This window comes from Dermacentor albipictus, chromosome 1, assembly GCF_038994185.2.
Source record: "Dermacentor albipictus isolate Rhodes 1998 colony chromosome 1, USDA_Dalb.pri_finalv2, whole genome shotgun sequence".
Classification (NCBI taxonomy): domain Eukaryota; kingdom Metazoa; phylum Arthropoda; class Arachnida; order Ixodida; family Ixodidae; genus Dermacentor; species Dermacentor albipictus.
This window is the reverse complement of record NC_091821.1, coordinates 227,377,284-227,389,937: the sequence shown is the minus strand read 5'-3', so window position 1 is coordinate 227,389,937 and position 12,654 is coordinate 227,377,284. Positions and strand designations below refer to the sequence as shown.

The 12,654-nt window shown below is 49.5% G+C and overlaps 1 protein-coding gene across 1 annotated transcript; it reads left to right on the top strand.

The window, feature by feature from the left end:
• Positions 1 to 306: 306 nt before the first annotated feature.
• Positions 307 to 2,531, top strand: LOC139054246 (uncharacterized). The gene is made up of 2 exons (XM_070530959.1): positions 307 to 746; positions 1,448 to 2,531. The coding sequence occupies exons 1-2, from the start codon at positions 389 to 391 to the stop codon at positions 2,215 to 2,217; spliced, it is 1,128 nt and encodes a 375-aa protein (XP_070387060.1). The 5' UTR covers positions 307 to 388; the 3' UTR covers positions 2,218 to 2,531.
• The last annotated feature ends 10,123 nt before the right edge of the window (positions 2,532 to 12,654 follow it).

Here is a 12,654-nt window from a genome sequence, read left to right as displayed (position 1 = left end):
GGGCATCTGCCATGAATCGGGTGGTGGAAAAGACTGTTATAGTTTTTAAGGAAAATAAGGTGAAATGAAATTAGTATCGTGTGAATGTGAATTAAAGTGTCTGCTGTGACATGTATGAAGGCTCAAATAACGAAATATTGCAGTGAAAATTATGTGAGCATCAGAAGTATCAAGAGCACTTTTAGCGCGCAATCCTTTTTTGTCTCGCGCGGAAAGCTGCAGAGGGCCTCGCAAACGTTCCTGTGGCTATAACCCAGTACGGTTGCCCCAAAAGGAAGAATTGCCGGAACAGTGGAATTCGCCGAGCGCGTGATTTCGACTGGAGACTTTTTCGTCGTCGCCGGCGGGCCGCCAGGGAACAAGTGTTCAGCCGCGGCCCGCCCGCGCCATGCTGTCGCTGCGACTCACGATCCTCCTGCCGCTGTTGGTGGCTGCGTCGGGCGGCGCCCGCTGGGGGCCCAGGGCGGAGCTATCGCAATACGTTCAGAACATGTCGTGGCAGCACGACTCGCACCTCTCGGAGGAGCTGCGCAGGTCGGTGCTGGGCATCCTCGAGCGACAGCCATCACCGGGCCTGCTGCGCCGGCGTCGAGTGCCGTTTATCGGAGGTCTGCTGGCATTCGGCAGCGGGGCCGCGAAGGAGTCCCGGCAGCCGAGGATCCGACCCGAGCACCGCTCGGGATCGCCCGTCGGTGGTTCCATTCTCACTGCCAAGAACGGCCTGCCAAACATGAAATTCGAGAAAGGTGCGGTCACATCCGGCCCCGTCTCCTATAGCTATCATGTGGGCATATTTTGGTGCGCCTCTAGTTCTACACAATGCCGCCAAACCCGGCTGCTGCGCTCGTATAGTCGTGTAACGTACCATTAAATGCAAATTTTACACGTGGCATTGTAGTTGTTTTTAATGTCCTAGAAATAAATAGCTCAGTCTTTGGACTACCACTGTCTAGGTTTTGTCAGCGAGATAAGCTTTGATGAGAGGAAGCTTTGACATTCTCAATATTATGCCAAATTGGAGCAGTCGACTTTCAAGTTGCAGTTGCAGACGCTTTTGTGAGGGTTTCTATAATCGGCATGTGCGTTGAGCAGACGTATGGTGACAACCTCCTGCTTATTTATGGCTGGATGGTGACATGAGGGATTCCAAATACAAGCGAGTACTTGCTTTCTCTCGGGATCAGTTTTACATTTGGTTTACATTTCGCTCGAAGCCGAAAAATAAATGTCTTACTGGCCTACTGATTGCACGTGCATACTTAACTGCGGTGTACACGAGATTAAATTCGAAGCCAGGAAATTCTGCCCTTTAATTAAAAGCCACGAATGGAAGCTGTGCACGGTTTGCAACTGTATACATATAATATAGTATGTACGCGTATATAGGGATTCTGTGGTATATAGGAAATGCACCGGTGCAGAGCCTGAATTCTATTTTCCTTTCCAGGCAAGCCGCACATTTACGACGTACACCTCGGCAAGGGCTTACAGCTGTACTGTAGCGTCGCGTATCAGTCCCAAGTGTCCATATTCTGGACACTAAATGGCAAACCACTGGAAGACTACGACTCGCTTTCTGAGGAGACGGTGCCAGAGGGGCGCGTTTCCAGCGTTCTCATCAAGAGCTTGACGCGGTTGCCAACCGTGACTGGGGTGTACACGTTCAACTGCACCACTCTCACTGACTACGACCTAGCCACGGTGCACGTGGACGTGACTGTGCCGCTGAGCGACGCGTGCCAGGAACCCGGCACGGAGTGCGCCGAACGGATGGGCGTCTGCAGGGACGCGTTGTGCGTCTGCGAGGGCTACTACAAGGTGCGACTCCTGTCGAAGCATGTGACCTGCCGCAGCGAAGCCTACCTGGAGACGCCCTGCATGTATGACGAGCAGTGCTTAAACACCACGGAGCACAGCGAGTGCACCAGCCGAGGCTGGTGTGCCTGCCTCAAGGGCTACGGTCGCACTGAGGACCACAAGTGTGTGCCAAAAGTCGGCGCGCGTTCGCGTTGCAACTCGGAAGAGGAGTGTGCCGATTACGATGCCACGTGCATCCTAAACCACTGCACCTGCTTTAGCCACAAGAAGGAGCTTAACGATCGCTGCGTGAACTTGGCCGAACACTTGGAAGGAAACAAACTGCCGTACGGCACAGGAGTGCGCCACTCCCCGGCGGCGGTGGTCGTGGTTCTGGCCGCGCTACTAAGGTTAACGTAGCGCCGCTGCGATGTGCGCTGTACATTCGGCAGTGGCCGGCCGGTGGGTCACAGCGTCGCTGGAAGGAACTGCGGCGAGTGGGGCCCCCGTGGCTGGACGTCGGTTTGTCGAGGTGATGCAGCGGTTTCTAGAAACACAGACGGCGCTGGACATAGGGCAGGGCTGTTGTCTGTAGGAATGTATAAACCTGTGTGGAACACATATCCAAAGGTCCGTTTTGTAACTTAGTTGCAGCGAAGTCATGTTGACGTGTCTGTTCTAAGAAAGCGCATTATTTTGTTGGTGTTGAACAAAGAGGAATCTATGCCACGAAATTTTGTTGTGCATTAGATCAAATCTAAAGGCCCCGCGCTCTATGGCAGTCGACATACCATCACTTGAACGGGCGCCAAACACGGATCTGAGCTTAAAGGCCCGGTACTGAGAATTCTATGACGTTCAGCATATATCACTGCTGCAAGATCTAAAAGAAGATCTGTTCATGATCTACACACCAAGTCATATGTATTAAATAACACAGATTTTCAGCATCTTATATTCCCTTGGCGTAGCAGACGGTGTTCCGATGGAAAATTTAAAGTTTCGTTTATCTGAAAGGGTTGCATACCAATGCTTGTTTTATTTCCACAAGTCTGGTTTGGCTCTTTCCACTCAATGTTGTTGCAGTGAACCGGAAACTATGGAACATTTCATAATAGAATGTCGTAGGTTTAACCTGCAAAGAAGACTTCTGTCCCCTTCGCCGTCTTAGACTAGGCATTACGCGTCCTGTTATACTCTCTCTTGGAGCGTCGGCACTGTACTCCCTTTCACATATCAGGTGCAAGGCTGTGGAGGCCAGAGAAACTTCTAGTAGTGACTGCGTCCGCACTTAGAAATAGTCCGATGCTCTTGTTCGCAACTATGCGCAACTGTTCTCTGTACCGGGTTGCTGGCAGCCCGTCGCGGAAGCGTCACGTGCACGCTCGCGCTAGCAAACGACGTTGACGTGCAACGAAGCGTGGACGGAACGCGCGGAGTGATAAATTTTCGTCACCGCACTTCTGGCGTAGCCCCTGGTGTTTGAAACGGAGTATAGGATGCTGCAGTAGGAACGTAGGTTATGCCATATTTAATTTTGTAATTGAAACAGACACTACCTTGTTAATTTTCGCTGTGTTTTTCTTTTTTTGCTCATCGCAAGTACCAAATATACTAATAGCACCTATTCTATAATATAGCCCTAAAATTTATATTACCAATTATTATCCATTTAATATATATTCTCCTTATTTTACTAAACTTTCTCCTTACTACGTACCGCCCGATTCATGGTTGATCCCCCGTGATAGGTTGCCGTGGGTCCCCAGACCTGAACTGTTCCCAGCTTTTCCTTCTTAGGCTTCGCGTCGCAGAAATTTCACGCCAGTCTTCTTAACCCATTTGGCGTCATATTTAGGTTCTGCCCTCAACGAACGGACGTTGGCATGGGACACTGCTGCCTTATCGCCGCCTGTCTCCGCCCGTCATTTCACTGTTAAGTAGCGGATCCAAGATCCTTAGCAACGCTCCTAGAAGTCACTTCGTAACAAAGTCGCGTGAACATTTTTGGTCGTGCCCAAGGGTAACCGCCAGGTAATATTGTTCCACGGAGATAACTATAAGAGACGTGGCGTACTAAAGAAAAGAAAGAAGCCGTCCAAAGCACAGAGTGTCTGAAAAATGAATTTATTTTGTGCTTGCGGCGTAAGCTCACGAGACGAGCAGCTTGCGGTAGTTTCCGATGGTGAAGGCGCCCGCGAGAGCCAGAGCGGACCAGCGTGGCTGGACGGCAGTAGTGCTGGAGTGCAGTCGGTTCACGGAGCGGCTGACAACGACGCAATGGTCATTCTCTTCCATGGAGTCGGAGTTGCAGGTGCAGTGGCTCAGGATGCAGGTGGCGTTGTAGACGGCGCACTGGCCGTCGCTATCGCAGCGAGAGTTGACGCCAGTCTTCTTGACGCATACGTGCTGCGGCGTCCGTCCAAAGCTCGTTTTGCAGGCGCACCAGCCTTGCTCAAGACACTCGCTGTTGTTGGTGGTGTACTGGCATTGCTCGTGGTGGTGGCAGGGAGTCTCCAGGAACGATTCGGTGCGGCAAGTAGTGTGTACGGAGCTTAGCCTGACCGGGTAAGGCGAATCGCATACGCACTTGCCGTTCCTGCAGATAGCGTGACGATCGTAGCAGTTTGCTGGGGGGCAATCGTCTGTTAACTGCGGCTCGATGACGTACTTGAGGCTGTATTGCGTGTAGTCAACGGTGGCGGTGCAGTTGATTTCGTACTTGCCAGTGCTGGTAGGTAGCTTCAGAAGATGCTCTATCTCGATCTGCGAGACGCGAGAGCGGGTGCTCTTGTTTCCAGCATCTATGGGCGCGTTCATGTCCAAGATCTGCATGCTGTCGTACTCCTCGAGCAGGCGGCCGTTCAGGTACCAATGGAACGCTACCTGGTCTTCGAATGAAACAGACATGTAAAAGGCCACTTTGTCGTCACGGTTCAGATCCCTCGTTTGTACGGTCAGCGTGGGCTGCTTGAGCAGGTAGGGCAGAGCTGAAATGTTTACTGGCTTGCGACCTGCGACGACGACGAACGGCTGCGCTTCGCCGCCCACGGTAGCGTTCTTGTCCATCGCTTCGCCGGCCATGAGTTGTTGGTCTTCGTGGCGCTGCATGTGAACCATGCTAAGCCAGCCGTCGCGATTCTTCTTGCTGCGCATCACGTGCGAGCGCCGGAAGCCGCGCGAGTAGAGCTTCTCGATGTCCTTAAGGAAAGGCTGCAACTTCTCCAAGTCGTCCTTCTTGAGGCGCGCTGCGCCCGAGACGTCCATGATTTCGTCGTCGTCGTCGTCATATTCCTCCTCGTAGTCATCCCGCCTTCCGCCACGAACCTTCTGCGCTGCCAGCGCTCGCAAACTGGCCGCGCTGTGCCGCTGACCGCCAGGATAGACGCCCGTTAGGGTTCCGGGAGCCCCGTCAGCGAGCGGCAGCGCGCCCTGCTGCAGCCCGACAGCGGGAGCCTGGCCAGCCTGCGACAGCCCGACCTGCTGTTGCCCGACGCCAGGAGCCTTGCCAACCTGCGGCAGCCCGACCTGCTGTTCCCCGGCGCCGCCTTCGGGTTTGGGCCTGCCGACGTACTGCGCAGCCATGGGCGCATCGGCGACAACCGCCAGCGGAATCGCCGCCGCCACCGCCAAGAGCAGCACAGCCGAGAGCGTCGCCATCCCTGGGGCAGCAGCTACGTTCCTGGGAGCTGGACGCCGGCAGACCACCGCTGATCGAGCAGGGCTCGAGAACGCGTCTGGAACGTCCGGGAGCTCACGCGCCTCTGGCCGGTATTCGCCGGTCGCGTTCGATCCGCGTGTCATGCGCTCGCGAGACGCTTGGCACTTCGTCCTTCACTGCACCTGCGGTCTACGAGCACGTGAAGGCGTGCTCTTTCTTTCAGGGATGGGCTCCTGTTTCGTTGCGCAATGACCGCATGGGATCAGCGTAATTTCCTGCGCGGCGCCGATGTGGTAATTTGCAGCATGCAGTTTCTCTTTTCCTTTGGGAAAGCGGAATCGTATACGTTCTTAAACGGTCTCCTCTGGTACCTGCAATTTGGTTGGCAAAGAGTACAACAGCTCTTTGACTGGGGCTCCATTGGTTAGGAAAAGAAACAAACAAAAACAGTTTACTAGGTTGCTGTCGGTAATCTTCTCAAACCATCTCTGCATGGTGCCTTGCAGTTGGCCTCTGTTATTATTATTTAAGTGAAGCGACGCAAACTCAGGGTAGGCGAACAAGTTGGTGGTATGAAGAGACGAAAAAAGAAAAGTTTGAGAAACTTATAAGTGAACTTCGTGTAGCATGTGCTGGGTCGTCATCGTCTTCTGGCGCACTTGATAGATGTGGCGCGGTTTTTAGTGTCCGCGTGTGCGAGCGTTAATTGCTATGGCGCGCGAGGTGCGGAATAATGATGGTGGCGTACTAAAAAGACGACGTGGCTTACAGGCGCCGACTTTGTTGTCTGAAACACTGCGGAAAAAGCCACCGCTATCCACGAAGGTGGTTGTGTATTTGCAGTGTGAAAGCTAGCCGTGTTTAAAGAGGAGAAAGCACATTAGAAACTTTACCTGTCTTCTTGGCTGATTCCCCGCTGTTTGTGTGTGCCACAGGATAAGAAAGAAGAAGAAGGTACACCTGCTCCCCATACGAACGTCGACGACGTCCGTATAACGATACCACTAACTTCTGCAGGCTCTGCATCGACAACGTCAACGAGCCAAAGTATTTGTGTGTCTGCGCTCGGTGTCAGAGTGTTATTAAAGGAAGAACATTTAAAGCAACTGCCCAAGGAAGCAAGCTATTGTCCACCCCTCTCATATATGCTATAAGGGCTTCAACGAGTCCCAGGTTTACGTTACTTTAAAAGGGGAACGTCAAGCGGCGCTACTAGTACACATGCTTGAATAATTAACGTGCGTATTGTCGCGATGAGACCCCGTGTCCCAAGAACGCAGTCAGGACGCTGTCTTTCAGGTGATCGAGGAGCCCCTTTTATTCAGCGAATGCCTCTTTATAAGCTTCGCGCATCACGTAATCCACCATGCAGATGGAGACGCCGTTGGCGCCACCTATCTCGTGGTGTCGCGCGTACATAACAGAACACATAACTGATTCCAACACATCCCCCTTTTCAAGCATTTATACAATTATACATGGGGGCCGGCAGGTTGGACACGCACCAACAAAGGACCACAAAAACAAAATCACTTCATACATCACTCGTCTACGCCCAGCCTGGTGGGTTTTCGAACTACTCTACCCGACCTAGTAGTCGTCACAATCTTAGTCTGGGAATTGTTAGCGTTTGTTTCCTTGTGGGTCAGGGACACCCAGGATTCGTTCCTTTTGTCGCCTGTTCTAGTATTCCACGGAACACTGCTGGGCTGTTCCTGACAATCTGGAAACTCGTAACTTCCACTGTTTATCTCATCTTTCGGGAGACGGTTGAGCATCCGCCTATTTCGTCGAACTTCGACCCCGTTTTCCGTCTGAATACGGTACAAACGTGGTTGTGGCGCTGCTCCGAGCACGGTACCTTTTGTACGGAGGTCAGTCGCCCACACCACATCGCCTGTTTCCAGCATGGGGAGATGTTTAGATGTCGGTCAAAGTAGCAGCTCTGCCTCTTCCTGACCTTCCGATCATTATTCACCGCCTTTTTCGGGGAGCACTGTCCCGGAGTACGGTGCTGAGGCAGCATTGGGACACGAGTCCTGAGCCTTCTATTCATTAGGATCTCCGCTGGGCTGACTCCTAAAACACCAGGCGTTGCTCTATAAGCTAGTAAGGCCATGTAAGGGTCATTCGATTTCAAAATGAGGTGCTTACCCTCTGTACCATACGCTCCACTTCTCTGTTTCCCTGGGGGTGCCTCGGACTCGAGGTAACATGACGAAAACCATATGATTTGGCAAATTGCTCGAACTCTGTGCTCACAACCTGGCGACCATTGTCGGTCACCATACATTCAGGAATACCATGTCTAGTGAAAATGCTTTTTAGTCTGTGTATTACAGTGGCAGACTGTGTAGACGGAAGAATGGCTACTTCTGGGTAGCGTGAAAGGTAATCTACTACGGCAAGATACGCTTGTCCGTTAATTTGACACTGATAGACCTGCACCGACTCTTTCCCACGGATAAGAAGGTGTTGGCAATGCCATCATTGGTTCCATCATCTCAGGGGCATGCATCGCGCAAACACTACACTGTTTCACGAAAGACGCTATTTCAGTGCTAAGGCCTGGCCACCAGATGGAACCTTTAGCTATACTACGGCATCGTGAGATGCCTTGTTGACCGTCATGCAGCTTACATAGTGCATCTTTTCGAAAAGATTGAGGAATGATAAAGCTCATTCCATTTAGCAACATCCCATTTACCAACGTAATGCATGCTCTATTTTGCCAGTAAGGTGCAAGAAGCCAGGAACATTTTGTTTCTTCGGCCAAACTGCAATGCACAGTTTTCGCAGGCTTCTACACACTGCGTCGCTCGCTTGACCCTCTCTCACCCTTGTCAGGAAATCATCTCCTGTTTCTACGCCCAATAAACAAGCTTTCGAGTAGGCTGTAACTTCAGAGACCGCCAGGTAGCTTGATAGATTTGTGTGAGCTAACGGCGAACGTGAGAGAGCGTCTGCAGTGATGAGCGATTTTCCGGGAGCATATACAACAGACAAACTGTATCGCATCAGCCGTAAGCGAAATCGTTGAATTCTTGGTGGCATAACCATGTGACCCAACAATGATACTAAGGGTTTATTGTCCGTTTCGAAAACGAAGTCCAAACCACGTGTACATATACTCATCAAACCTTTCCGCTGCCCATGTTAGCGCAAGCGCTTCCTTCTCAATCTGCGAGTAGCGTTGCTCAGTTTTAGTTAGCGAACGAGACGCGAACGCAACTGGTATGCGTTCGCCATCTTTTTGTTTTTGAAACAAAACTGCTCCCAGACCAAAAGACAAGGCGTCAGCAGAAAGAATTGTTGGCAGCGAAGCGTCGTACATCGCCATACACTGTGCTGAACAAATGAGATATTTGAGGTTCTGGAACGCTTTTTCCTGATCACAGCCCCAAAGCCAGTCTCTATCTTTGTGCAAAAGAAAGCGTATAGGAGCAGTGACCTCAGCTAAATGTGTCAGGAAGCTTCCCAAATGATTGACCGTGCCTAAGAGGCTTTGTAGCTCAGTTACGTTTTTGGATGGCTTCAGATCTTGGATAGCATTGATCTTATTCGGATCAGGATGAATGTCATTTTCATTAAAAATATGGCCCAAAAAACGTACTGGCTTAAACCCAAACAAGCGTTTCTCTTTGTTCAATGTCACGTTTCCTTTTGCTAGGCGTACTTGACAAAGCTTGACGAAGGTGGGTTCAAGACGAGCACTCCAAGCGCCTTACTGGGCCGCAGCGCGTAGCAGGATGCACTCCAAAGCAAACTATTAGTGCAAGGTAAGGCGACTGGGACCAGCAGCATTAGAAACATACATTTTGTTAAGTCAGCTCAAGTTATGCAATAAGAAACTCAACATGAATTGTCATCTGAAGAAGCGATGAGGAGCCGCGTGCTTAGTAAAAAATAAGACATAAACGGGAAAATAGCATATGTACGATTTTTAAATCTTTTGGCTGCCTTGTTTACCCAAGCCCTCCTGCGCAAATACCAATTTTGGGTAGAAAAACTAGTTTTGTAGATCTCTCCTTGTAGAATGAAAGGTATACATACCAACTGTGGTGACTCAGTCAGCGTTCTGCTGCAGGTCACGAGGTCGAGAGTCTGATTCCCGGCCGCGGAGGCCACGTTCGGATGGGGGCGGGTTGAAAAAAGAAAATGGCGGCGCCAAAAAACATTTCCCAAAATAATGATTGGCAAGTTTAATGCAATCAGCGATATATTTTTGATGGGTGTGAAATTCGTGATGATACATGTTTTATATAATGATTTTCTTTAAAATCAGCATTTACCCTGTGCCACATACTCAGTGACCCAAGTTGGCGTTCAAGAGGTTCATTGAAGAGCAGCACGCATTCAGTGTCACATATCCGGCATCCCGGATTGGCGTGAAAAAGGTTAGGCGCGGACACACATACAGAAAACTGGGTGAAGTTCCTAGAGGATTGCCGGAAATAAATCGTTCTGATTCGAAATAAAGTTTTCTCACTCACTCTCAGAGAATACTAATAGCATTAAAATGCTTCCGTACTTCGATTTAGGCGCACCTTAAAGGACCACCACGTGGCCGAAATTAATCCGTAGCCCTGCAATGCGGCGTCCATCACAGTGATTTGTGCAATTTCTTCCACCGTCGCTATTTATCTACGGCGGCTTTCCCGGGAAGCTTCGCGGCCGCACAGTACAGTCTTGCTCAACTTTGTACTTCTCGCATACGCATGGGCCCGGAAGAGTGCGTGGTTGGTGCCCGCCACATAATGCGGATCTTTTGTTCAAGTTCAAGTTATTTATTCATCACATGGAGAGAGAGAAAGAGGTATTTACTATGAGAGAAAAGCTGAGAGGTCGGCCTGAATCAATGTTCTGACCTGCTACTCGGCGTTGGCGGGGAAGGGGAATGGATGTAGAAAGAAAGAATAGAGAAGACATTGATTATGAGGACGAAGATGGTGGGGAAAATCTTGCACGCTCCAAGACTCTTCAAGGTCTCTTGTCCAGTCCGCTCTCATATACAAAACTTTGTTGAGAGCCTTCAGACTATCAGGCTGATGACGAGGATCAGGCGAAGGTCCCAATAGAACCTTTTCAGTCGATGGTGCAACGACAAATTTCGACAGGATGTCTGTCAGCGATTTTCTCTGTACATCAAATCGTGGGCAGGTGTACAAGAGGTGTTCTATCGTCTCAGGAATACCGCTTTCCTCACAATTCGGACTGTCCGTCCGGCCTTTCTGTTTCCTTCTTGTGCCCCACTTTAACGTGTGTCCGTCCAGCCGATAAGATATAGGTAGCGCTGGGTGAAGGCCACACGTAATCGTAATCTGTGCAGCAAGCTTTCATTGCACCTTTTCATAGTGGGTGATACCCGTATTTTCTTCTCTGGGTCGAGTTCGTGAAGGCGGCGATGACGATGACCTGATCACATGGAGTACATTGGGTACATGGGTACATTGGGTAAGGTATAAAGGTGGTGTCCTATAACTCTCGTAGGAGTTTTGAAGCTGTGTATGTTATCTGTCATATAAACACTGTAGAGCGCGTGAGAAAAAAGAACAACGTGTGAGACAGTACAAATATGGTACATACTCATTGAGCAAGTGACGCAAGCATAAGAGAGCGAAGATTAGTATTGTAGCTTGTGTAGTTTCTTCTGGCCCACGTTCAGCTCCTGCGTCTGGATTTGAGCCCCTGCGCTTCGTTCCACTACCTGCTGACCCGGGCTTGGGCTAAGACCCATCAAGTTTTCCTCTCTGCAACGTTAAATCTCATCGTTTAATTTGTCATATACGTTGGCTAAGAATGGCTCAATGCTGCAGGTACTTGCCGGTTCTTACAATTTCGTAACAATATTTAGACAACTGAAGGCTGTAGATAGCAGGCGGGAATATATATGCTGCGGTTCATCTGCAAAAAACACTCGCCGTGACCACTTGGTGGCTTTGGCGTTGCGCTGCTAATCAAGAGTTCGCGGGATCAAATCCCAGCCGCGGCGGCCGCATTTCGAGAGAGGCTGGGGCGAAATGCTAAAGGCGCCCGTGTACTGTACACGCACGCACGCATGCACGCACGCACGCATCACGTGCTATCTTTTGTACTTCGCGGGCATCTGCAGTAAGCGGAAGAACACTAATGCCTAATAGATAGAAAGTTAAAAACTGTCTAATCTGACGTTTTGCTAGGTGCTCTGCAACTTTCTAATTGGAATTTTTTTCCCAGCTTCATTGTTTCAGAAGTTGGTTAATTAATATATTGACTAATTATATAATTAAGCAAAATACAAAAGTAGCGTGACACACTACATACAAAAGTGAGCAACATGCGTTTGGTCGCTTCGTCTTAGAGTGCATCGGGGCATATTTTTAAACGCTGGCTAAAGTTAGCTGAAACACCCTGTACATATAGCAACGATCAAAACAGAGCGTCGACGATGCATGCAATCTGTGACATGAGCAAGTTATTTTCACTGAATTATTGTTGTGCTTGTAATTTTGCGGCTAGTTGTTCTTATCGTCGTTGTCGTCCTGAGTGTTCGTGGCGCATACCCACAGTGCGGGATTGGCCAGTGGGTAGTACAGAAGCGGACAAGGAGGAAGAGATGAATTTACGATTTGGAAGTTTCATCACTTACAGATAAAAATTATAGCGCGCGGAAAAGCAATAATAAACAGTACAGCGCTACTTAAGAGCAGAATTTCCTTTTTTTCTTCTTTCTTGCTTGATTCTCTGACATCAACAATGAGTGGCATTACGTGTTTTGTCTACTCATCATTGTGCTTCTTTTCTTACGATTGAAGTTGCCGCCGCTTTGTCCTTTTCAGGATTAGGATGATGCGCCAATATGGATGATGTTATGTATATATGTTATGTTTTCCATGGACTCCTTCACTCTTGTTTGACGAACGACCGTCCCAGGTACTGGACTGTTTTTGTTTTTGCGCAAGTGGCAGCAGAGACACGGTTTGTGCTCTTGTATTTACTTCTTGCTTTCTCTTAAAAAAAGAAAATAATGTCTGCGGATAGGCAGATAATGAAGCTGTTTTACAGCGAGACCTATAATGAAGTTCTGTGAACAGAAAAATTAGCATAGTAAAAAATAGTTACGTAGACCGTACATTTTTTTCCGCTTTTAAACGCACTAATAGATGCTGTTTAGAGAATTGCGATATTGCGATAAGTCCGATATAGCTAATGCATTT

Bases quoted from the DNA above. Each gene is read 5' to 3' on its own strand.
- LOC139054246 (XM_070530959.1), top strand. From the start codon at position 389: ATGCTGTCGCTGCGACTCACGATCCTCCTGCCGCTGTTGGTGGCTGCG. The intron at 747-1,447 runs GTGCGGTCACAT...TTTCCTTTCCAG, and splicing joins AAACATGAAATTCGAGAAAG to GCAAGCCGCACATTTACGAC.